The sequence below is a fragment of the Scomber scombrus genome, chromosome 3 (genome assembly GCF_963691925.1).
Source record: "Scomber scombrus chromosome 3, fScoSco1.1, whole genome shotgun sequence".
Lineage (NCBI taxonomy): Eukaryota > Metazoa > Chordata > Actinopteri > Scombriformes > Scombridae > Scomber > Scomber scombrus.
The window spans coordinates 14,842,083-14,868,114 of NC_084972.1; the positions used below are offsets into that span (position 1 = coordinate 14,842,083).

Consider the following 26,032-nt stretch of genomic DNA (forward strand, 5'->3'; position numbering starts at 1 on the left):
CTGTAAATACACACCATTTTATTTACAAAAAACAAAAAAAATGAATGCATTACTACTAAGTTGGCACACAATAGCAGCGAGCAGGTGAAATTTGCACTTGTGAAAAGCGCGAGCTGTCTGTACTCTGAAATAAGTTAGAAAGATAATGTGGATTACGTGCAAGTAACACAGACAATAATGCTTCAAGCAACACAGCAGGTATAAACACAGAGCTATCTCACACATTAATAGTCACCCTGCATCATTTTCCAGCTAACGCTGGTAGAGCAGCCCTCAGCAGACTGGACAGTGTGTTGCACTGCTGTAGTGAATCCAGCGCTCTACTTGAGGTGAAAGAAGCCGGACGGTTTTGTTGGTGCAGCCATTAGCATGTTAGCTTGGTTCTTGTGAGTTATGTGGATCTATAATAAATGCAAGACACAATTCTGGTTAATTATAATAAAATTATTTGGGTTCATATTCCTTTCATTTGATCAAACATTATTCAGTCTAATATTAAACCAAACAAAAACAAAAGCAGTTATTATGATGACGCATCACATCCTGTTATTTTCACTCTCTCTGGTCCAGCTCCAGTATCCACCCTCAGTCATTATCCATGACTTTATATGACATCAGAGGCATGATTAGAGTAAACACCTCAGTGAAACATGGTGAAAGGGCTCCAAACAGCTGTCTGAAACTAATTTAATCAAGGCTACAAGTTTCAGATTTAGAGAGGAATGGATTGATTTTTATGGTCATATGGTTGCAGTTTGTGGTGATGTTGAATTCTGCATTATACTGGTAATTTTTCTACTATTTTGTCCAATAACTTTACAGTATATCAATACTGTTATTTAGTGTAGAGCAAATATTATATAAAACACTGGTCTAGCTGTTGTGTGCATATAAACTTGTTCTTGACAGCTGCTTTACTTGGTGAGTGTTTAACTTCATATTTCTCCTGCCATCATTTTCAACATTCAAATGCTTTGAATTGTGGGCAGCTGGGGGAGGCTCGGTCGGTATTGCAGGTTTGCCATGAATCACATGGTTTGCAGTCCAACCGCTGAGCTCTTCCTGTCTACACGTCAAAGCAGAGTGCAAAATTAACTTTTTTGTCTACCAGCCAAATGCGGCTAAATAGATAACCACTGTTTTTTTGGCTGGTGAGTGAAGCAAATCTCCCAGCCACTTGCATATTTTACCAGCTTTTGGCTTGTGGCTGGTCCTAATTTTGTGCCCTGTGTCAACGTGTCCTTGCTCACTTTGCATGTGTAGGGAAAAATGTAAATAAAGTTTGGATTAAAGTGTCTGCCAAATGAATGCAATGTAATGTGACATAAGACTGCAGGAAGTGAGCAGAAAAGGCTCAAAAAGTCAGCAAGAGCGTGTCACTCCTATGAGACAGCAGTGAGCTTTGGTGGATTTATCATGAACGTGTGCCAGTTCAGACGGACAGACAGACAGTGGGACTGGGCCTCAGCTCACACAGATAAATATAGTCTGAGTAAATGTTAACTATGTTACACTAATTGAAATGTTGTTGATGTTAACTGTATCTGTTTGGAAAAAAAACAGCTGAAACACATCCCATCACACACATCGCTTCTATGAATTTATTACTTGTCTTAACTCTGAATCAGAACTGCTATTAACACTTACAGTACAAGGAGGTTGCATCCATGGCTCACCATCTACTTGCATGGGCAAGGGTTTGAATGTCCTGCACACAGGAAGGAATAACAATAAGATTTAATTATAGTTAACCATTTATACACAGGGACACTTGTGACAAAACAATAGCCAAATGCCACTCTGGTCAGGCTTTGATTTGGGATGTTGTTGTATGGGGCTGTATTATGTTATTTTGTCATCATCCTTAAGGTAAAAGTATCTCAAATTACCTGATGGTAATTTTAGAGGTCTGTGCCAGTCTGTGCCCAGCACTCTTCAGTCCAGTGTAGATCTGTCCCATCTCCATGGCTCCTTCCAGCCCCACCACCTCCAGACGCTTATCGCTCATACCTGGAAGGGGATACACAGTAGACACACAGCCATGAGATGAAGCAGTTTAAAATCAACAGTGCTAGTGAGGTGATTCATGTGAGTAACCAGAACCAGTCTTACTTTGTGAGATCGTTTTCAGGAGTTCACGGTCAGTGATGACCTCACAGTGCTCCGCCTCTGCCACGCCATCAGGCTTCTTGGATTCACCCCAGAGGTTGGAGCCTCCATGCATGCTGGGTATATTGAGAATAGCAATACCCTCCAAAGACACACTGCTCAGGTCCAGGTTTCTCCCACAGCACTAGTGAAGGCAAAATAACAGGTTGTTTTGTGTTTAAACCACTGAAGAGAGACAAAATTCAAAACGTGAACTTTTAATTATTAGTTTTGGCAAAACAGCAACATGAGTGTGGAGAAAATTTTCACCTCAATAGTGAGACACTCCTTGATCTTCTTGCAAGAGGCAGAGATGGTCTCAGTAGTGGCAAATTCAAAGTACCAAAGTTTGTTCTTCATTCTTAAAAATAACACAGAAAAGATCTTCAAAATTAATTATTTGAAAAAACTAAGAAAATATGAAAAACATCTTTGTTCATACAGTTAATATGAATTCCCACCTGCTGTTGAACCTCTCTGGGTGTTTCTCTCTCATGGAGTGGAAACGATGAGCAATAGAAGCATCCTGCCCACATGATACAAAGGAAATCCAGTTAAATCCTTTTTTACGCAATATATTTAGTTTCTGTTTATGTGTACGTTTCTGTTTCTGTGTATGTCTATATGAGATTACCAGACTGTTTTTTGTAACTGATTGAGTTGGAAAAAACAAAACTCAATCAATACTCATGTGCAATGTCATTGTTCCTCCTTGCTGAATTTGTGACCCACCACTCCAATGGAGAAGTAGTTGTTGATGATCTCGTAGGGCACGGGGTCTCCAACTGCTTGAGGATCAACTGGTATCACCTGGATGCTCCAGCGGTCCATGGGAACCACCTCACTGCTGTCGATCTCCTTCAGGATCTCTTTCAAATCAGACCCCTCGTATCCTTTAATGAAAGTAGCAGGTATATAAGACTTTGTCAGTGTTGAGGCATGAGCTAAAACTGAATGATGTTCTCTTGGTTTTACCTCCTCCCCAGCGCAGACAGCGGGCCAAGTCGTTCCCTGTGCCCAGAGGTAGGACAGCCACTGGAGGATGCACCTGGAGGTCCGCTTTGTCTGCAATCACAGGTCCATTATTTAGCTTCAGAGATAGCAACTATGATCACCTCTCTCAATCTATGCAGCAGTACCTATAGCATCCAGGAGCCACCCGACCGTGCCGTCTCCTCCACACACCAAGATCCTGTACTCACGCAGATTATGGAAGAAATGTAGTCTGAAAAAGAAAGCAATCATTGTAAATGTGAAGAAAAAACAAAACACACTTTGCAATTAATATGCGAGCCTAGAGTAGTAAAGGTGTGTTGTACCCCGGCGCAGGGCCTCCGTTGGACAGGTTGTACACTTGACGCGGATTCAGCAGGTATTGAAATTTCCTGAGCACTCTGTGGAAAACAAACAATTCAACACCAATGGAGCCTTGAGAGGGAACACATGCTTATTCTAAAATAAATGTGCAACCATTTTGTAGTAATACTGCAAAAGTGGAGCCTGCATCTTCTTGATAACATAATTCACAAAGAAATGTAAAACAGTTGAATCCCATGTTAATAATTTGTGTCATCCTTACTCTATGCATATCAAAACTTACCTTTCACCCTGCTTTCCTCCACTTTTAGGATTTACAAACACCAGCAGAGGGTGGGTGTCTGCAATTGGTACAATCTGAAGGAAAATGAAGTGAATAAGAATTACTTGATTATACAACTCATTTGAACAATACACACAATATTTCAGTGTGTATCATGTGGTTAAAGAGATAGTTCAAAGTTACAGTAGTCTGGGGAAACTAATAAATGCCTTCAGACAGACATTTTTATGGATTTGGTGTAGAGTGAAGTTATGTCAAACAGCATTATCAGGCTATCTTGGCTCAACTATTGAGTGTCTACAGGATCAAATAACATAATCAAGATCTCACAGACGTCCAGGAATTGATCGAAACAAAGGAAGTAAACTAAAGGGGGGAGTTTTTTTCTCTGAAGGGAGGTCCACAGTCTTTGTACACAGACTTTGAAAAGCCTCTCTCTATTTGCACAGTCAAATCTCTCTATATTTATTATCTGTGTCAATGTTTTTTCATTCCCATGATGGGTATATGTTAGTGTTTGATATTAAAAGTAAAACATATATTTTGGGTGGTATATCACTTTAAATTTAGTAACTGCGTAAGTGGTTTTGTCTCTGTCAGCACGGATAACCCTGACAGATGTATTTCTCCAATGACATCACACTAAACTGAAAAAACAGGCTACGAAAACACTTGTGGAGTCCTTAAAAAATCACCAAAAATAACATAATAAATCACTGAAATTGGATATTTTCCTAAGAAATCAGGATATGCAGATGTCAGTGCATGATGAGTGTATGGTTGGAAAAAGAATGAAAGTATGTCTTGAGAAGAGCAGACCTGCAGGATGTGGCCATCAGGGGTGACATTCAGCAGGCTGGTGTCCTCCTCCTGGGTGAAAAAAAACAGGACAAAACAGGCAATTTACTCAAAATAATCTTGAAGAAAAGAAAACACTCAACAAAGCTCATTGTGTACCATAGAATTTTTTAATCACGTTACCTTTGAGACAGCGTATATGGCCCATGGAGGGAGTATATGATCTTTGAATGGCCCACAATCACAGGCTGAGATTCCAGAGAAAACACACTCATCGTGACGCTTAAAAAGAGACAAAACATAATGAACACTGCCAGTAGAGATGCTTTATTTGTTCATTTGGGAACCCCAAAGCACCTGAACACACACTCACCATTTCCTGGCACCACACGCAACGCCTCCCTGCTAAAGTTTTGATCTTCTTATGGCAGACCTGACACTTTGTGGAGTTACAGTCAGCTCTGACCCAGTCATGAGCTGCTATCTGAGACACAAAGATGAAGAAAACAGGGGTTAACGACTAAGTGTAACCACAATAATATTATTTATCCTGTTATTAACAATTACACAAACCTTAGGAGTGAATGCCAATACCACAGCTACCAGTGTGCACTAGTCCATCTCTAATTACCTCCTCTTTTCAAATATTATTCTACCTACAATGTCTAGACAAGTTCTATGATGGTAACCAAAGTCATCATGAGCATTTCTCCAGGAACAATGTCCATGTTAACATTAGTGGTGCTAAAACAACAACCCTGAATAACTGCAGGAAAAATCATGTTGTTAACTTGAAAAGAGTCAACACAGACCACACCTTCCTCCAGAGCAGCTGAGGAACTTTAATATGGCCTCCGATGGCTTTTTGGATAACCACTGACTTGGCAGACACGCATCACTAGATCAAATATCCCTAAAACACACTGGCACCTCCACCTCCGCAAGTAGCCCAGGGAATTTGAGTGCTTACAGATAAGTGTGAATCAGTGAGTTGTGGCCGTCACACACCACACTGGAAAAACGGTGAATGAACTTTGTTTTCGCTTGTGTAAAATTAGGGCGTTTAACAGATGTACGGAGCAGACTGTGCCAGCTGTAATCCGTGCTTTAAAAAAAAAAAAACCCTGATGGGTTGCACTTATTACTACTAATGCACTGCAATGTTCTCTGTTGTTAATCTGTTGTGGTTTTTGGTGTTGCAAAACAAGTGACCTGACATAGTAAATTCTCTTGACAAACTCCTGACAAACATACTTAAAAAATGCTTGTGTGAATGTTACTGTAAATCTGAAAAAAAGCAGAAATAAAACAAAACCAAAGGAAGAAACTGGAAATGAGGAGGAATTGTTGTGCTTCTTACACCAATCTCTTTTTTAGATTTGACAAAGGTACGAGTGCAGGGTTCGGGATTCTTGTTGGCACACTGACTGTGGACGGTGTACTTGCAACCTGAGGGAGCAGATATGGAGCAATATTAGAGAAACTCAAGACAAACACATAGCTTTCCCCAGTAGAGAAAGCTAAGATAATTTCTTTTTTTCCCTTTTTTTTCAGAGCATTGCGTACAGTAATGTCATTGCAAGTAATTGCTTCAGATAATTTCATATCTCATTACATGTACTCACATGTACTCTACATGCAAAGTAAAGTGCTGTAATACTGAAAATTAATAACCAGTACAAGTGAGCTGGAAGGGGCTGGACCCCTCCAGTTCAACTGTACTGTGTATGAGGTACTCGGTTGCCCCCTGGTGGCAGCTGTGAGATCTTACAGGTGCAGCAGAGTCCCTGCTTCCCGAGTCCGAGCAGCATGCTCTGACACACACTACAGTAGGTTGGCTTGTTGAAATGCTTCATCCTCCAAATATGCTGCCCGTCCTTCTCTGTCATCTGTCAAGGGGAAGAAAATGAATTTAAAAACAGAGAAAGAGAAGATAAACAAGCTGTGCTGTTCATTTAAAGTTGTGACATTAACGAAGCAAACTTAAAATGTGTACGTATAGCCAAATGTTTCACCTTCAGTCCGAGCAGAACAAGTAAAGGCACATTAGTCATGCCTCCCTTCACCCATTCCTCCAGCGTGACGGTGCCGCTGTCATCCACATCGATCGCTGTCATCATGTCCTTGAGCACCTATTCAATCAAAAAGTATTACTTCCTTATACCTTCCACCTTGTGAAAAAAAAGAAGACGGATTTAAAACCTTTGTGATATTGTGATTTTGTGAATTTAACAGATTAAAAATAATTTACAGGTCTGAGTTCAGTCACATCCCAGCCCAGGTAATCAGCAGCTCGCATCATCTGAGTGATTATACGATCCACCTCCTGATGGAGAAACAACAGTGTTTATGTTCACAGTGGATTGGTGGTATGACCATATCCTTAATCTTCACCTTCCTCTACATCTTCTACACCATCTTATTTATTCATGGTTTGTTTGTTTGGCGATATAAGGACAGTTTGAGGAATGTTTTTATTTTTATTTTGGAATAAATTTAAAATGTTAAATGTATTAATTAGCCTATATTTACAGTTTTAACAAATTTGTGAGGGAAGCAATGTGATCATATTCATGTTAGCAGCTGAGGCGACATCAAGATTTACATAAGCTGCATGTGTACACAGAGGCATTTCTGTGATGCTCTTTAACATTACAATTAACTAAAATTAAATAATAATAATAAATCTATACAAAACAGATTAATAAAAAATGATTCTCTCAATTTTTGATGATTTGATTTGCTGTTTTCAGGTAAGGAGGTGTTAGATCAAGCAAAAAAAAAACAAAAAACAACAGTAAATTTGACTTCTTGCAGAACTAACTGTAAACATTAAATGTACATGTGTCAACTCTCTTAAGTGAATACAAAAGAATACCAAATCAAGTTGGATAATAAATGTGATTTTAGTCACGTCATTTGTAGAAACTTGTCAGTGATTTGGAGAAACTTACAGAGCTGTCCAGGAGTCCGTTACAATCTTTGTCGTAAAGTTTGAAAGTAACTGGAAACACAACACAGAAAGTCAGTGAAAACATAGTTTCCACACTATCTCAGACCCTCTGCTGTAAATCATCACTCTTAAGTATTTATCAGCCGTGAATATGCATTAAATGCAGCTGCAGTAATAAACATGTCACAAAGTGTTCAGAAAGTGGATGAAACTAACATTCAAGCTTCTCCCGTGGCTGTCCGTCCTCCAGCACAGAGAAGTAACAAGACACATCACGAAGAAAGACCCCGCCTGAGAAAAGATGCAGGAAAGCTTTATTACATTATTGAGGTCTAAAGATGGTGGAAATAAAAGGAAATAGTTTATCATAGGTTTGTTATCGGAGCAGGTGGACTAATCTCTTAGGTTACATCTTCGGTCTCATTCCTATGACACAACACTAAAAGATGAAAAAACAGACAAGCAAGTGGGCATTGCCCAACAGGAAACACTCATTCTTTCTTTCACTGAATATTTTCAGGGTGTTTTCTCAACTCAACCAGGAACATGAAGTACCCAAAACGAGTTACCTCCTTTGGGAAGAGAGATTTTTGTGGAGCCATCCTGCTCTGCGTGTTGGAAATAGTGAAAAAGGCGTTGGCAAAAATCTGCAGGAAAGTTATCCACTTCTAGGTAGGTCTTGAGAAAGAGACAAAACCCCACAGAGTCGACACACTGAGGAGAAAAATCAAACAATCAAACAAACAGCTTGTTTCCTAGAAAGAGCAAAATAATTGTGAAGAAATTAGGCTAAAAAAGTCAACTAATAATTCAATTTCACAAATTTCAAGAAACTACTGGCATAACTACAGTAAATAGTCTTTTAGTTAAAGTACAGCAGGTCAGTTGAGCAAGCATACAATTAAGTATTTAAGTACAATGAAGTTTCCAGTATTAAATGAATGATTCATGAATATTTACTTGTGTATAAAAGAGAAAATCATATTTTCCCTTTAATTACTACAAAACCAAGTCATTATTTCCAAGAGATTTCATTGAAAATGATAACGAAGTTACCACATTTCATGTCCAGAAAACATGTATTGCGTAGGTGCTGTTATATGACTGACCTCTCCAAAGCTGTGCTGGGCCAGCCGACCCCCGGCGTGAAACTCCTTAATCACATCTCTCACCCTCAAAGTGCTGTCTGCGAGCAAAAAAGTGAAGAGATCAAAAAGTGAGTGAAATTCATGAATCTAAAAGGGCACCAAAGAGGATTTAGATTTAATGCCATCAACACGTCTGTCAGCTGTGAACATGACTGATGAAACAACAGAACAAGACTGCAGTGAAGCTGAGAACAGAAAAGCTTGGAGACTAATTCATTTCTTTGTTTATTTGCCATTTGTCCTGCGCGTTAATTACATGGGCGCTAAAACAGGAACCAAATGAGAGATCATCACTGATTGTGGGCACACAGAGTGTATCCTGCATTAAATCTGGCTTTGGGTCCTGCTGTCAGAGGTAACACACAGTGGTGCTTTTCTCAGGTCCAGGGAGAAGCGGGTATAATTATCCATTCATCCATTATCCAGCGGTGCAAACACCCCCACCCCCACCTGACACTAAAAGCCTACAGACTCATCTCATTTCTTTCAAAGCCTCTGAGTGTACAGTAGAATATTTTTAGCCCTGTTTCCTGTCAACAGGTCTATCAAAATCTGCATTAGCTGCGACCTGAGCACAGAAGTGTGCACGTACATGTTGGAGTCCTTGTTTGTGTTTTTGTGTTGATGGTGAATGATCCTCCAGAGAGCATTTTGCAATGTTTTTTGTGTTGAGTGAATAACAGAAACTACCTCATTCTTTTATATTATGATACTAAATGTCCAGTATGACTACCTTGAGTTGCCCAAATGAGGGATTCTCAAGTTTGAAAGTAACTGGAAACACATTAAAGCAAATCAGAGATCAAGGAACAAGAAAAGTTTGCACTCCCAAATGACTCTGGGAGTGCAAACTCTTATTTGTATTCTTTCAGTTTCTATATTCAGCACAGTGGAGGAAAATGCAAAGACATTAAAATGAAGACGTTTCAGCCTTTATCTCCCCTTCACCTCCCTGTGCTGGGAATATAAACTATAAGAAGTTAAAGAGCTCTGTAATTAATATGGGTGTGAAAACGTTTCTTGCTGCCACTGGACTTTGACTACATTTACAAGTTAGATGCACGCAAACTGTCTTCTTGTCTTGCATGTGCATTTTTGTCTTATGTGTTTTCCTCTACTTTCTCCAAGTCAGTGATCTGTTGTTTCTTTGCTTTCTTACTACTTCAAAGGCATCATTCCTAAGTATTCAGAAAAAGGTAGCTGCACACTTTGATAAATAGAGCGGCAACAATCAGTCGATTCATCAATAAGTCATAATCATTTTTTATTTTGAGTAATTTTTTTAAAGCGAAAATGCCAAATATTTGATAGGTTCAGGTTTTGAAATTTGACAATCTGCTGCTTTTCCAAAATAATTAATCAATTAATCAAAAAAATAATTAAGCAATAATAGATAATGAAAGTAATCATTAGTTGCAGCCTTCATGATAAATATTTTCATTTAGTTTCATCTACTGCAAATGCTTTTTGCTTCTTCTCTTCCATTACGATGTCAGAGCAAAGGGTCAGCTACACAAAAACCACCTGAGTGGTCATTTTATGCAGCTCAGTGTTACATACAAGCGCTGGTTGCAAAAATATCAGATGGTGAAACTTACATTCCATGTAGTGCTGCAGCTGGATGAAATCCACAGGAGTCAGAGACCCTTCTGCATCATCGGACGAAGCCATGCCGATCACCTAAATGAGCTAAGACAAAACAACAACGACAGGACGATCAGAGAGGTGACAGGGCGAAAAACAACCTGCTGAGCTCCAGAGGGGTTGCAATTCAAGGAACGAGTCATTTGTGCAAAAGGTCTTTGGTCATTTAGTCTTACTGGCAGTGACTCACATAAACTGGTTTGTCTCCATTTCTAAGAGTGAACATAAGCAGTAGTGAGTAAAACACATTCTTCTTGCTGAACAGTGATCAACCACAGACTGGTTTCAGATAATCAGATAGTCAAGTGATTCCTCCTAACTGTGGGAATCACCAGATATCAGCTCTCACTATTCAAATTTAGGTCATACTTTTGTAATAAGAACTAACAATAACAATAGGAGGAGGTTACTCCACAGTCACATGAAGCATTGAGTGATACAACATGACAGGCAGAGTCTCAGCAAAGAGACTGTGCCTGTGTGTCTTTATTTGTCTCCTAACCAGACAAAAATACTGTAGTAACCCTTCAGCTTAATCAATTTACAACTCGAAGTCTAGCAGAGGAGACAACTGACAGGCAAAGCTGTTAAGGTGCAGCACAGGTGTTCAGTCATCCAGGCAGGAGGACCGCTGGAGCTGAACGCCTTACCTTGTCTCTCTGTCTCTCTCTCTCCCTCTTTCTCTCTCTCTCTCAGGCTGTCCCAAACACGCGGCGCTACTTTGATATGTTGGTTGACGGCAGCTGGTCCTTGTGAGTAAATGTCTGCGGTGGTATTAGCGGATATGAGGGATTAATGGGCGGAGGAGGAGCTTTTAGCGACATAATTACAGTTAGTGGCACCGCCTCGCGCACACAGACGCACTTGTTTGATCTATTGCGACCTTCCAACAAGTCGACACATTTTTTATAAATATTGCAGCTTTAAGCTTGAAAATGAAAAATCAGGATGATGTTCAGGATATCCGATCTGCAGCTTTCAGGGAGTGAATGAAAAGGTGTGAATGAATGAAAGACTAAATGTGAACTCATAAATTGGCTCTAAAACCTTGTTGGTTAATCTTGCCATAAGTCACAGGTGAATTGTTTTTCAAGGGTAAGTGAACAGGGGTTATAGAAACAGAATAGTCACTTAAACTCACCCCTGCAAGACCAAATACTACATTTTTTTTGCATGCTGCCCATTATGCTTGCAGGGACAGGTTTGGTGGTTTTGAGGTGTAGCAATAAGTCCTATATCATGATTTCGTCTTAAAACAGTCAGGTGCCCATATAAACAGTATGTTCATAATTCAAATGTGCTTTCAATCTAAGAGATAGGAGCCAAACTCCACAGTGTGTCCGCACAATCAGTTTTGTGCAAAAATGCATTTAAAAGGTTGATGTGTAGCTTATATGAGGCTTCAGCAGTCTGAGTTAGTCCTATCAAGTGGATATCTGCCACATGTACAGTCTTTTAAGGATCAAATTCCCTCTTTGTGTTTCCTCGGAAAGTGTTTCCCTGTTGAGCTGTGCTGGAAGTATAGTAACAAAAAGAGGGACTTTGGCATTAAAAAAGACTTTGAAAGATATTGACTTGATTTGACTCATTTGGACAGCTGAAGCTTCATATTAGCTTCAGACAAACTTTTACATTTTTTTTTGCACAGAAAGAGGACTGTGGATTTGGCCTCCCATCACTTACATTATAAGTGCATCATAAAGGGATCTCTTAATGGTCAGCATGAAAAGGAGGATTACATCAAGAAAAAACCTGACAATATTAATTTGGGCACTGGACTGTTTTTTAAAGACAGACATAAAAAATTGTGAACCCGCCCTTTAAGTTAATATTTGAAGGCCTGTCTGACACACCTGATTAGGCTAAAAGAGGAAATATGAAACTAATGAGCTCACCTTGCTTTATAATAGAAATTAGATAAGATATGTTAAGCCAGTGTAAATAAACCAAAGATAAAATACCACAAACTGAAGTGGAGTCCAAGGATTGTCTAATGAGGGAGTGACACTGTAGGTACCATCTGGCAATTACAAATGTAATAAAGACAATTTTAAGAACTTTATTGTCCAAAACAAGCCAGTCGGACTTTGTCTTTGGCACACCTCACAGGGAGTGCACACAGAGTAGAAACACAAGTTATAACTGTTGGATGATGTTTTGAGTGCTTCCAATACCTGCGTCCAACCAGAAGAGCAGCAGAAATTGCCAAAGAAGAGGGATTAAATGACATTTCCGACATGAACATAGCACAACAGAAGGGAATCGGCCAGTCAGGTGGCTACAGTAGAAAACCTGTTTAACAAAAATAAAGGAAAAACACAGGAACATTAGAGCCTATTCAGCAAAGTGAGCCTTGATTTAAAAGATGAACACAGAGTGAGGACAAAGAAGAGAAGAGAGCTGTCATACAATGAACCTCAGCCAGTGACAAGATAAATAGACTGATATAGATTGCTCATCCCTCAAGCAACTGAGAGATATTTTTATTTTTATGATTATGTGTTGTGATTTATACTAAATGATATATTGAAAAGTGAATTGCCGCCATGATACTGCCACTTTACATATATTGTAAAAAGGGTATATGTTGTTGGTTTTTATGTATATTTACATGTTTTCCCATTTCATATGACCTTCATTCAAAAAAGTACACGTGGAAGTCTTGTTGTCACGAGAAACTATTTGATTTCATACATGTAATGTTCAAACGCCTCACATACCATATCTTATGCGGTCCTCGAGATGTATGGTATGTTGGTAGGTACAGGATATTGATTTGTCTGTGCATATGTATGTTTGCGGACGGAGGTTTGGACATGCTTTCACAGTTAAGTGAGTGTGTGTGTAGTGTACTGTATAATACATAGTATATGTAGGTACGCTAATGCATATTTAACTGATTTATTTTGTATTCATTACTTCACCTATGCAACAAATACATATTACTTCTATAGATACATCTACCAGAACTTAACGTTTCTATTTTTACCTATTTTACTTGAAATGACTTCTATAGAAGTCATTTCAAGTAGCTTTGTGGTGTTATAATATGTATATCCATTTGCTTTACTTCTTATTTTGTTTGTATTTATTACTCCTAGTTCTTATCTGTTTCCCCTCTACGGATCAATAAAGCCTCATCTTATCTATTTCATGTCATCTTAATTTAAGGAACACTTTTGTTGGGAGGACTAGTCTCTTCTTCGTCGGTGCGGTGGGTGGCGGTACATGTCGGTACAGTTAAAGGGCAGTAGAAGAAGAACCGGTGACGCAGGTGTTTACGTTTCCTTACTTCCGTAGCTGAACAGCGGAGTGACGTTACCAATTTATCGATAAGTCCCACATCAGAGAAGAAGCTTTCGTTCATGTTTCTCTCTGTTTAATTTGAAGTATTAGAGATGCCTGACAGATAAATATTATTTAAGTCGTTTACTGTCCGCTACAGGCGCTGTATCGCGAGTTTTCCCCTCATCATCCTTCGCAGGGCAAAAGCTAAAAGCTAGCTAGCGGTGTGTTATTTAGCACATCATTTAATAATTTAACAAATCAACGCCTGATCCGCACTTTGTCTTGTGTTAACTTAGATATTAAAACAAGGCAGTCATGGCCACAAGGCGTCTAACCGATGCCTTCTTGTTAATGCGGAACAATGCGATCCAAAACCGGCAGATATTGGCTGAGCAAGTGAGTACAAACGACCCCCGTCTGAGTACACGTAGCAATGCTGCGGTGAGTGGTCTGCATCGTTTTGACATTTTACTGTGTGTGTTTGCATATAGCCAGTCACTGAGCTGTGTTAGCTAGACTCCTCTGTGTGCTAGTTGTTCATATCCACACCTATCCTAATTTCCCCGTCAGTCAGGACTGATTGATAGATTGATTTATAAAAAGGATGAAGGAGGAGGATGGAGAGGCGTGCAGGCATCAGCTCGAAATGTAAACAATAGAGATAAAATAAGCTAGTTATTAGTCTTTTAGAAAAAGACCAGAATAAATGAGTGTAAGTTACAGTATTTTTTTTAAGTTAAAGCATGTTTTTATGTCCACGTAGTGCTCCTCAGTATTAGTAAGTGTGCTGTGGCCCTCATCCTAATGTCATCTAGTCTAGATTCAGATTGTGCCTGTGATCTGTTTTTATGAAGCTGGTTTGCTCCTGTGTTTATACACATACGTAACACAAACTAAGGCAAGTAATAATACTGAATGAGATTCCTGAAAAGTAATATTTGATACAGACTTCAGTACCTCAGCTCAGGATGTCAGATGATACTGGCTGCATGAAACTCACTGAGACCAGTTAGTGGCCTACTGTGATTTATAATTACATTTTTATTCAATTTTAATGACATTGATGAAGAAACTGTTTTATTTAATGAGGATTGGTCCGATACTTGATCAATGTGCTACAGTCAGTATTGAGACTGATATAATCCAGTGGATGGGATTGGTGCATTCCCAGTAAAACTGTAGGTACATGCTTTATTGACACTCAATCATTTGTAAAGTAGTAGGTCCCCCCTAAATGAAAATCCTGCTACTATGTACTTGCACAGTGTCATTTAAAACTCCCATCAAGTTAATACTACACAACACCAACAAGGCAACTAACACACTTTCCTCCCATTCCCTCACACTTGTTCAAAGCGGGAATAGTTTACAGCTCTTCTGCAGAAGTGTTTTCACTAGAATTCGTCTTGTGTGTAGAGGCCAGGTGTAGGATGCTCGGCACAGCAAGCAGGTGTAGGGTGTGTGTGACCATTCGCACTCATCTGTTAAGATTTTATGTTACCTGCTTGCTGAAGTAGATTAATTTCATCCTGCGTCACCCTGCCTGTACTTTTAGAGACATTGAACACAGCAAGATGTTTTATCTGTTGGGGATGCAATTTGTCTGCACTGCACTTCCTAAAATACGTCTTCAGCAACAAAACAGCTGAACTTTAGTTGCTGACCAGGGTGAATGAAGACGTTTCCTAACCCTGATTATTTAATTTCTCTTTGGTTATCTTTGTTATTCTCTTCCACCATACATCAGGACAGCTAAACCTACTGAATGTGTTTCTCTGTATGACACAGTGTAGAGTGGTGTGCTGAGGTTAACCTCAAGACCATAAGAAACATCACCCAGTAGGATCAGAGTAAGGGAGCTGGAGAGCGATGCTGTGGTCTGATACTCCAGAGCCGAGACCATTTTGTGAAGGGTGATTCATGCTTAATAGTGCAGCTCCTGTGTGTGTGATGAATGGCTCACACATGGCCCAATCTCTTACTTGGGGGGAAATACGACCACTCACACCATAATGGACGAGCCCAGCAGCTTGTTTTGGAAAACTAATGATCCCCCTGGCTCACAGGATGATACACTCTAAAATAGCTTTAGCTTTCTGTTAACTTTGCCAAAGACTTTCTTTATTACCACATCACAGTGTGGTAAATTGGTTTCTGATACTCAACATTATTAGCTCTCAGTGGCTTTTAGTGAAATAAATTAACTGTAAATGTGGTCACGAAGAGAGAAGATATCAAAATCAAATCAAATCCTGGAGGAGCTGTCATTTTTAAGGGAGCTTCTTACCGAGATCTGAACTGCACAGGCTGTGTTCCTCCTGTGTTTAAATCCTACTACTGTTGAGCTGCAGCTAATTTTTATCTTTTAGTGTCAGGTAATCTGTTATTTTTCAATTAATTGTTTCATCATTAATCTCTGATTCCCAGAGCCCAAAGTGATTCTGTGAAATGACTTGACCAAAGCATTCAATTTATAATTATAAAAATAATTATAATAATAATAAGCAATTAACTCTTCATATTTCATGAAACTATAAACATGCAATTGTATTTTTACTTAAAACGACTGATCAGTAAGATAAATTTATATCTGTGCTGAAATTGTACAGACACAATTTTGTGCACTTTTTTAAAATGTTTGTGTCTCATGTAGCTCAAATGGAAGTTGTTGGATATAAAGTGTTTTACAAATAAATCATCTTCATGGTGTAACATCTTGCTCGATCCTGTTCAGTGTACATTTGGTCTCGCTGCCCTTGTGTCAGGCTTTGTCCGTGTTTGTTGTAAACTTCTGTGTCTCTCCGCCAACGAAAATAAAGGACTGGAAATGAAATGAAGGACTTCTGTATTTTTAGAGCTGGATGACAATCCACCACATTCGAGCTAAAGAAGTGAAAACGGGTTAAATTTAGGCCTTCATATTTTTAGTGCACTTAAAAGCTGCAGTCCCATTTCATTTTACTGGGGTGCAGTTATGATGCACCTACACAGGCTGAAATATGTTTGCACTGTTATAAAAGGCAGAAACTCAACTACTAAACTAAAAAGATTTGTATGTCATTAGAGATGCACATGAAGCTACTTTATACTTTATAAGTCAGTTTAAAATAACTGACTTTGCCTGAAGGAAGCAGGACCTTAATCAATTGAAATAAGGCAGAGACATGAGAGGCAGCATTATCCAGAATGAGTCATATCATATAATTTAAGGCTTTAGTGAACAATAAATTATCAAAGATTGTGATGAATGATTACTTGAAATGCATGATTTTTCTTTTACATGATACATTCTCACTCATCTTCTATTGTGGTCAAGTTGTCCTTTCTTTTGTTGCTTAAACTCAGGTGACCTTGAGGCTCAACCATTTCTGCTCTCTCTTGCTTCAAGCTGCTGTTTTTTTTCTGGCATTTTCACACCATTTGTTAAAATGGAATTATCTTGTTAGTCATTTCTTGATGATTATGGTTTATTTTTACATTCACATTCTAGTTTTACACTTTTTACATCGTCAATAAACTCAGGACAAATGTTACTGAAGTAAAAACGACTTAAATCATAGTCAATTATTAATCTTATCTCACAGTAATTGAATTATTGGTGAGGTTAGGAGTCAATGACACTTGTTTAGTGGTCACTGCTGATTTTTCTGGGGCTCACTTTCTGTGACTTCTGTCTTTCTCTCTTTTTCCTGGTTCTCTATTGGATGGGACCGCTCTGCTCTCTGCCAATCACATTTAGGAGCTTGATGAGGTACTGTTGTTTCTCATTGTGGTAGAATATCTCTAGACACTTAAAATGGTACAGCAAATCTACCAAATGTTACTTAGCATTTTTTTAAAGAATCATTTGTTTTTTGTTTAAGTTGGCTGATGATCGGATGGCGCTGGTGTCGGGAATTAGTCTGGATCCTGAAGCTGCCATCGGAGTCACCAAGAAACTGCCTCCCAAATGGATAGAGGGGGTCGATGAGGTAAAACAAACCCCTTTGAATCCTGATCAGAAATGTCCAGACTCATCTCAGTGGATTGTGAATCAATAAATATATCCAAACTTCTAAACAAGATTACCATAACACAGCAGACCTAAAGCTCACAAATGTGTGTCTCCTAGTTTGTGTTTTAGGTAAAAAATCTTTTCATGGCTTTAACTGCTAAGTGTCACCTTTCAGATCCAGTATGAAATCACACGGGTTCGGCAGAAGATGAAGGAACTGGCTTCACTTCATGACAAGCATATGAATCGTCCCACACTGGATGACAGTAGTGAAGAAGAGCATGCTATAGAAATCACGACTCAGGAGATCACACAGGTATCATAATTTTACACTATAGTAATATAGAAAGTGTTTATTTTCATAGATTAAAAGTATACCTAAGGTAACCCTAAAGTTTTAGCATATTTTGAACATGTTTTCAGTTTGCAGTCATTTGTACTTCAGTATAAAATCATATTTTTAAGTGCTTGATATAGTGCTGATTCTCTGAGGTATGAATCTTGAAAAGTTTGAAATCCATGTTGTTCCCTCACACAATTTCTCAAAATGTTCTGCTCTTTACAGATGTTTCATCGATGCCAGCGAGCTGTAACAGGTTTGCAGTCTCGCTGTGGCCACTGCACTGAGCAGGAGGAGAGACTGCTGAGAAACGTGGTGTCATCTCTGGCACAGAGTCTGCAAGAACTGTCTACCAATTTCAGGCACACACAGTCCAGCTACCTAAAACGTAATAACTGCCACATGTATCTGTCTAATATTATCAATTATCGTGTCATGTTGTCATTATTTATGTTATTAAGATTTTAAGAGGTTTTATCGTGAGACACTGCCTTTCTTACTGTTGCTGCTCTTATATTTGTATATATATAATCAAGATTTCCATCTACGCTCAGCTCACAGGTCGTCTTTATTTCCCTTCCATCTAAACAAAATGTCATGGTTTCATCCTCCAGGTATGAAGAATCGTGAGGAGAGATCAAAGCACTTTTTTGACTCAGGACCTCTAATGGAAGAAGATGAAGAGTTAGCTGTGTATGACAAGGTAAATCTTTATTTTGTTCAAAAAATGAATTAATTCAGTTTAACTCAATTAATTCAATTAAACTGTAACATTTTATAAAGGCTTGTCCAACCAGAGTTGTTCTCTCTTATTTGCACATATGGCAGGAGTACAGGATTACAAACAGGATCAGAAAAACCAACATCCATCCAAAGTCTGAACATACACTTAAAGGCAGGAAATGTCTTAAATAAATATGTCTGGGGGGGAAATAGGAGTGTAAGAATGTCTCTTAACTACTAATAATTGTCACGCTCAAGTGAAATAAAACTAATGTAAAAGAAATCAGCAACTTTCACAAGTATATTTCAGCCATTTTAAAATAAATATATTTTTTAAATTCTATTAAACAATGAAGGTTATTTTTACTGCAGGGTCACTAAAATGATTTAAAAACTGATAAACCACTGGATTTATTCATTATTACCTAGTAATTAGTGTTATTATTACATACACAATCATAATAATAATTATAAATGTATAGATCTTAATTTGCAGATGAAACAAATGAACACTGGTGTGTCGTTTTCTGACCAGGACTGAGTAATGTCATTGAAGATCCTGTACAGTTATATTTATATTACCTTCCAGTGATGATGTTTCTTTATTTTCTTTCAGGGGTTCACAGACGACCAGCTGATGCTGGTGGAGCAGAACACAGTAATGGTTGAAGAACGAGAGAGAGAGATAAGACAGATTGTGCAGTCCATCTCAGATCTCAATGAGATTTTCCGGGACTTGGCTACGATGGTGGTGGAGCAGGTATATGAAGCAGTCCTGACACTGTGACACACACAATTCAACAATGAACCCCTCATTACAGCACGAGTCCAGCCATTGAGATCCCAGTAAAACAAAACTTTATTTGTATATCTCCTTTCCTACAAGAGTTGCATCTCAAATTGCATTACAACAAAAGAAATTACATTCACCAGGTGCTTCACAGAAAAAAGGCATAAAAGGAATATAAAAACAGTAATGAAAAAAAGTAATATAAGATGGCAAATAAAACCCACTTGATGACAGAAATAATACATACAATACAATACAATGTGTACTTCAGTGGTAGTAATTTGAGATGCAATAAGTGAAAACTCAAAGTATTTCACCCTCTGTACAAAATTCATAAGTCGACACCTCTCAGTCTCTGAAGCCATAAGCAAACAGAACCTCCCTTTCCCCTTTGGACACAGACTCACCATCACATATTGACTTTGAATTTGATATTTCTGTCAACAAGGCTTGAATCAAACTAATAATACAAATACTTAACTACGCAGGTTTGGAAGATGTTCTGCAGTGCTGCACCAAACTGCTTAAACACAATAGTATCCTTGTATAAAATAAATAATCCACAACTAAAATGATTTGCTTCCGCTAATCAAATTCCTTCTTCTTTCCTTCTCTAGGGCACCGTTCTCGACAGAATCGACTTCAATGTGGAGCAAGCTTGTGTTAAAACAGACGATGGATTGAAACAGTTACAAAAGGTAAAGATAAAAGTCTCATGTGATTTCACTGCAGCGTCACTGTTTCTTCATCAGATTTTTGTCACCCTTTTTAGCACAAATGCACAGTACATGTTATTTATTAGAATATATTAGGCTCTTTTTTTAAGATAAGGAGCTAAATGTGCACATGTCCAGGCTAAATACACAGGTGTAGAACAAAAGATATACAGATTTAAAAAAGAGGAGTGCTCAACAGTGTGCAGACCTACTCCTCTTCTTTAAGATACTCACCACCTTTTTGTTTGGACCTTTACAGCTAACTATTTAAATGGTTTGTTGCATGTTGTTAATTCCTGCACAACTCATTGAAATCAAGTGAAATATAAAATTTGATCTTGTTTTCATTCTCTTTGCAGGCAGAACAGTACCAGAAGAAAAACAGAAAGATGCTGGTCATTTTGATCCTCTTCATCATAGTCATTGTTCTAATTATTATCCTTTTTGGAACAAAGTTTTAATTAAGCATTCCTCTGGCTTTTGTTTTCTGTGTGGGTGTTTGTTGTGCGTCTGTGTGGACTTGTTTCCACTCAAAACCAAGCTGACTGCCTTTCATACCCACCAGGAAACGTCTGAAGAATTCCACGTCTCTATGCCAGGTGCACTTTGGGCAACGTGGAGATGTCTTGTGGTTGATTTTGATCAAAGAAACAATCAAAAATCTGTTTGAGCCATGGCTATTTTATCAAGTGACGCGCACAAAAATGGCCAAGACTCTTTGGCATAGGTTTGCTGAACCTGACCATGTTGACATATCTGCGTCTTATCAAAACAAAACACTTTGTTGTGTTTAAAAATGGACAACCAATGTTAAATTGCTAAAGCAGAGCGTTCTCTGCTTGAATTCAAAGCACGAATTGTAATGTTTGTTGTGTGAAAATGCATCATTTCTGTCCAGTATCATGACAAACATTTTGTTCCTGTTAGGGAAAGTGTGACAAGAACAAATGTTTGTCAAAGAGAATTATGCAGCAGATTTTACTGCAAATTAATTTTCAACTCATTATTACACTGACGTCCTGGCTCAGTATTTTACCATGCAAGACTAAAAGAAAATGTTTTGTATTGGAGCAGCAACAGATATGAGTAGAATAGTTATTCAGTACCAAAAATATTCCTTTGGTTGAAGGACCACCTGCTTTTTTTTTTTTTTGAGCCTTTTACTCCCTAATTTAATAATTACACTGAGGTCCTTGTAACTCCACTGTTGGCCTGAGGAGGGCAGCAACAAGCACCCTCTGAATCATCCTATAATTTAAAAATCGCCCATTTCACTCCTGCTGCACTTTTCAAAAAGTGCTCATTTTAAAACACTTGATTGTTTTTGTTTTTCATGGTCCTTGCATTAAGTGCTACCTTTTTTTTTTTAAACTCTTGCAGTTTGCACATATTGAGGCCTGAGTGGGAGGGGAGGGAGGGGGGTGTCATGGATGTAATACTACTGTCATCTGTATGATGAAAATAATTATTTATTTTTTAATAACTACATATAATCAAGAGGTTCAGAGATGTTCTATCTCTGGCAGAATTACTGTGTATTGAGTGTATCTGTAGTCTAAATCCAACAGTCATTGTCTGCTCTACTGAGGAAACTGTGATGTAATCCAACACAACCAGCCATATGAAGGCAAACATATGAGGTTTTTTTCTTCTTCTTTTCAGATTGGACACATTTTAGTTGGCTGTGTTGGAAATTCTTTACATGTTCTAGTGTTTTATAAAGACAGATAAGCTGAAACAAAGAAGAGCTTTATTTGACATCTGTACTCTACACTTTCTACACCTTTTACCAATTTGTCATTGATGTGAAGTTGTGTGTGGAAAATGGTTATGATGATTATGTCCTAGTGGTACTCTACTTAAGTTTTGCAAAACTTTGCAAAACTGGCAAGAAGATGGCAACATTTTTTTTTTTTTTTTTTTAAATAAACCTGGAACATGATGGTGTTTTGTGTGTTTTGGTCGGCACCATTGATACGTGTGTGGAGATAAAAACATCAAACATACCTCAGCTGTAAAAACAGTTTATCAGCTCCAAGTCTACTAAAAGCTCTGAAGGTGATCCGCATTAATACAGCTGAAAATTGCTTTTCTCATGAATTAAATATGTGGGTTTTCAACTGTTGGTTATGCTCACTATACAAAGATCTATTTCAGGGTGAGAGTGTTGATCTGATTCACAAAGGTTCACAAATTCAACTGAGAATTTCCCCCTCAAATGTCATCTGCAGTAGGGCTACAACTAATGATTACTTTCGTTATCTGTTATTCTGGTGATTTTTATTTATTTATTAATTGATTGTTTTGTCTATAAAATGTCAGAATATGGAGGAAAAATGCCTGAAAGCTTGTTTTGTCACATCTACAGTCCAGAATCTAAATATATTTGGTTTACTAACTCATAAGAAAGGAAAGTGTCAAATTGTCACATTTGAGATGCAGCAAAACAATTACTAAAATGCTTATGTGATTATCAAAATAGTTGATTGACAAATTGCAGTTGTAGCTCTTATCTGCAATAGGCTATGTGCTATACAAAGCTCAAAGTATAAAAGGGCACTGTCTTACATATATACAATAATACACGGTGGATGTTATTCAAGACTGCATCGTAAACGTGTCTGGTCCATTGTGCCTCTGGAAAATTATTTTTAGGGTCTTTAGCAGACTCAAAATCAAAGACTAGAATGACACCACCTTTAGCTACAACGAGACCAGAGCAGACTGAATGCGTTAATTTATATTTATACTTTATATGATAAGGAGTATAAATCATAGTCTCTCCCTTTAAATTTGAACTCCAGGGTAAATATAACTCAATTAATTTAATTAGTAACGATGTACAACGGAAATTAGTTTTATAGACAAGTTAAAGGGTAATTAACTACGCTCATTTACACTCACCTCGCTTTTTGTATTCCTTATACAGTTTAACGCTATTTATTTGAATGAGACAGTATGTTACTTGACCTGGAAGCGATATTCTTTTCCTAGAATGGCAAAGTCTTGACCCGCCCTACTCTCCCTCTGATTGGCTTACCTTGACATTCTTATCCTAACTTTAACCAATCCAGACAATGAAGGCAACGACTACTAGCCAATAAGAGACAGAGTAAGGCAGGTCATGCCTTCGCCATCCTAGGAAAACAAAACAGGTGCAAGGAACAAGCTCGTAAACATTGTGGACTTGCATGCAATAATCTGCCGATTTTATTCACATAGCAGCCATGATTAGTGCCGGAGATGAAGACGACCCGTTCCCTGCTGACGACTGTCTGTTCGCTGAAACATTTTCTCAGGATAATGTTTATAATTTAATAGGTCAAGAGCTGAAGATAAGACAGCTGTTCGGTGCCAACCTCGGCGTGGCTGCCCCGGTGTGGGAGGCTGTAAGAGCTGCTAGTTACACGCTTATAGACACAGTGTTACGAAGTGTGGGTTAATGACACAAAGTATGTGTTTGTACAGGCTTTACACCTGTGTGGTTACTTGGAGGAGCAGTCTGTGGAGTTTAAAGGAAAGCGCATCATAGAGCTGGGAGCAGGGACTGGTGTGGTCGGTATTGTGGCAGCACGCCTAGGTATGTTGTTAGTCTTTAATTATTTAAGATTGCAGTCATGTTAATGATTGTGATTTAAGCTCTTGAACCCTCCCTGGCAGGATGAAAATGTAAAAGATCTTAATTTATGGCAGCTTCTATCCATGTCCATTGAAATCACCTCACGTGGCTTAAGTTAAAGGATCAGTGTGCAGGATTTAGTGGCATCTAGCGGTGAGTTTGCTCATTGCAGCCATCTGAATAAATGAGCACAGGGATATATCACTTTGCTGTCATCAGAAAGACGACACTTCCTTTTGGGTGAAACAAGGGCTGTAAAAGTGTCTGCAGCAAATTGGAAAAACTAGTGACATTCCTAAAAGCTGCTGGGTCGCATCTTGCACGTCAAATAATAAAAATGAGGGGGGAAAACCCAGTTTAAGACAGTTCCTTTACTTCCCCAAAGAAAGAAAGACAGATTAGCTCTGTGGCTTCAGGCCATCTGCAGAGAACATGAAATGGTAAACTGGGATCCATCTGTGATAAACACTTCATCACAGGTTGGTTAATGATGTTAAAGTCAGCAGTTAAATGTTAAAAGTCATAATGGAAATGTTGATGCTGCATTGAAAGGGCAGTACATATAACATACTGAAAAGCCAAGGAAATCCCAAGTTAATGTTAGCCTGTAACAGCTGGCTGACTAGCACTGGCTGCAGCAAGCTGACCGCCAGTTAAATTAGAGGGACTGTTTTCACCCAAAAAGGGGTGAGAGTATGACAAGGGCAGAGTAACTGGATGAAAAAATAAAAGCCAGTCTTTGGATTGTCCATGTTGGATTACTGTAGAAACGTGGTGGTGCAACAGTGGTGCCTCATTTTAATTGAATGAAAACACAATTCTTTCAATTTCAGGTGACTATACAGTAATTAAAATGTACTTATGAATATTATTCTTTCCATTTCTTTCAAGTCCGTTCTGCTAGATGCCACTAAATTATATACACTGCACTTTTCACTCACATGCTCAGCTGTCTGTGGCTCCAGCAAGTTTTTTTTATACATTCATGCAGCTCACTACTACCTCCAGCAGAGGCACTGCAAACCTGCAGCAGCTACTGGAGTAGGTGTTGCTTTTATAGTGTCAAATTCACCATCATCCTTTATTCAGCACCTGAATAGGCAACACATGGTGTGTGCATCCATCTGTAAACAGTATATTTGTTCAATATGTCTTCAGTTTAGTTTCTCTGATCATCAGTTGATAATTTAAATGACAAACAGTTAAATCAGTTTTTTGTATCTCTTTCTTTCAGGTGCAGTTGTGACCCTTACGGACCTTCCTTTGGTCATTCCACAACTTGGGACCAATGTCTCTGCAAACATGCCGTCCAGTGGTTGGCCCTCTGCCCCTCCCACCATCCTCCCTCTGTCCTGGGGTGAGGACCACATGAACTTCCCCTCTGACTGGGATCTGGTGCTTTGTGCAGATATAATTTACCTCCCGGAGACATACCCACTGCTTTTGGAGACACTTGCTCATTTGTGCAAGAGCGGTGCTGTGGTATATCTCTCGTCAAAAATGCGAAAAGAGCACGGAACGCCAGGTTTCTATGAAGAATATCTGCCCAGCAGATTTAATGTTAAGCTTGTGCACCGTGACGACAAACAAAACAATAATATCTACAGGGCAGCTCTAAGGAAAGACCAGTGACAGACTCCTGCAGGCCTGGGATTTGGATTAGTTACTGCACTGAGACCAGTTGTGGTTCTGATTCCTAGGATGCCTTTTTAAAAGAATAAAAAAGTGAAAGCAGTGAATGCAAAACGCACAGCTCTCAGAAAAAAAAACTCATTTGTTGTCAGTATTGAGTTTTAAATCATAATCTGTTTTAATTTGAGCCACACAGAGCAGATGATAAACTTATTTTCAGTCAGATCAGAGCTGAGGTTACTGAAGAAGCACCACATAGTTTAACTATGTTGAACAACTACTTCTTGTTTACATAATTGAGCATCAGTTTGTTCAAATAAAGGGTTACTTTATTTATATATTTATATGGCTATTATGTTGACCATTTTCAAACACTTGAGAACTCTGATGTCCTGTTAATATATTACTGGTTACAACAGATAGTGTGTTTACATATGTATAATACATCTTATACTGTGATTACAAATGGATTAAAATGGATAGATAATTTTCTTGTTATTAAATATTATGGTGATTTGTTTGTCTTCAAAATGTGTCTAAAGTGTGATTTCGAGATTTTGTAGAGTTTTCAGGGCAATGTATCTAACTAAAATGATCTTTTTTCTTTTTGTGGGCTTTTGCTCATCTCTTATTACCTGC

The 26,032-nt window shown here is 38.4% G+C and overlaps 3 protein-coding genes across 4 annotated transcripts; 2 read left to right on the top strand and 1 right to left on the bottom strand.

Moving 5' to 3' along the window:
* Positions 1–320: 320 nt before the first annotated feature.
* dgkab (diacylglycerol kinase, alpha b) lies at positions 321–10,318 on the bottom strand. Its single transcript, XM_062415417.1, has 23 exons — positions 10,246–10,318; positions 8,609–8,685; positions 8,069–8,213; positions 7,716–7,790; positions 7,501–7,550; positions 6,798–6,872; positions 6,562–6,678; positions 6,318–6,435; positions 5,907–5,995; positions 4,920–5,030; positions 4,730–4,828; positions 4,568–4,618; positions 3,749–3,822; positions 3,468–3,542; positions 3,288–3,373; positions 3,124–3,213; positions 2,881–3,041; positions 2,610–2,674; positions 2,419–2,509; positions 2,113–2,293; positions 1,890–2,010; positions 1,648–1,708; positions 321–401 (listed from the first exon to the last, which is right to left on the bottom strand). Exons 1-23 carry the CDS (start codon positions 10,316–10,318, stop codon positions 321–323), a joined length of 2,166 nt encoding a protein of 721 aa, XP_062271401.1.
* A 3,278-nt stretch (positions 10,319–13,596) lies between these two features.
* On the top strand, positions 13,597–22,347 carry stx16 (syntaxin 16). 2 transcript variants are annotated; one of them, XM_062415470.1, is made up of 9 exons: positions 13,597–14,020; positions 17,319–17,330; positions 17,443–17,550; positions 17,749–17,889; positions 18,139–18,301; positions 18,528–18,616; positions 19,253–19,396; positions 20,044–20,124; positions 20,502–22,347. In XM_062415470.1, exons 1-9 carry the CDS (start codon positions 13,895–13,897, stop codon positions 20,601–20,603), a joined length of 966 nt encoding a protein of 321 aa, XP_062271454.1. In that variant the 5' UTR covers positions 13,597–13,894; the 3' UTR covers positions 20,604–22,347. The 2 variants fall into 2 exon arrangements, with proteins under 2 accessions (XP_062271454.1, XP_062271453.1); XM_062415469.1 differs by lacking the exon at positions 17,319–17,330 and having other exon boundaries at positions 13,597–13,975.
* A 1,022-nt stretch (positions 22,348–23,369) lies between these two features.
* On the top strand, positions 23,370–25,760 carry LOC133977349 (EEF1A lysine methyltransferase 3-like). The gene is made up of 3 exons (XM_062415472.1): positions 23,370–23,531; positions 23,611–23,722; positions 24,996–25,760. Exons 1-3 carry the CDS (start codon positions 23,370–23,372, stop codon positions 25,391–25,393), a joined length of 672 nt encoding a protein of 223 aa, XP_062271456.1. The 3' UTR covers positions 25,394–25,760.
* The last annotated feature ends 272 nt before the right edge of the window (positions 25,761–26,032 follow it).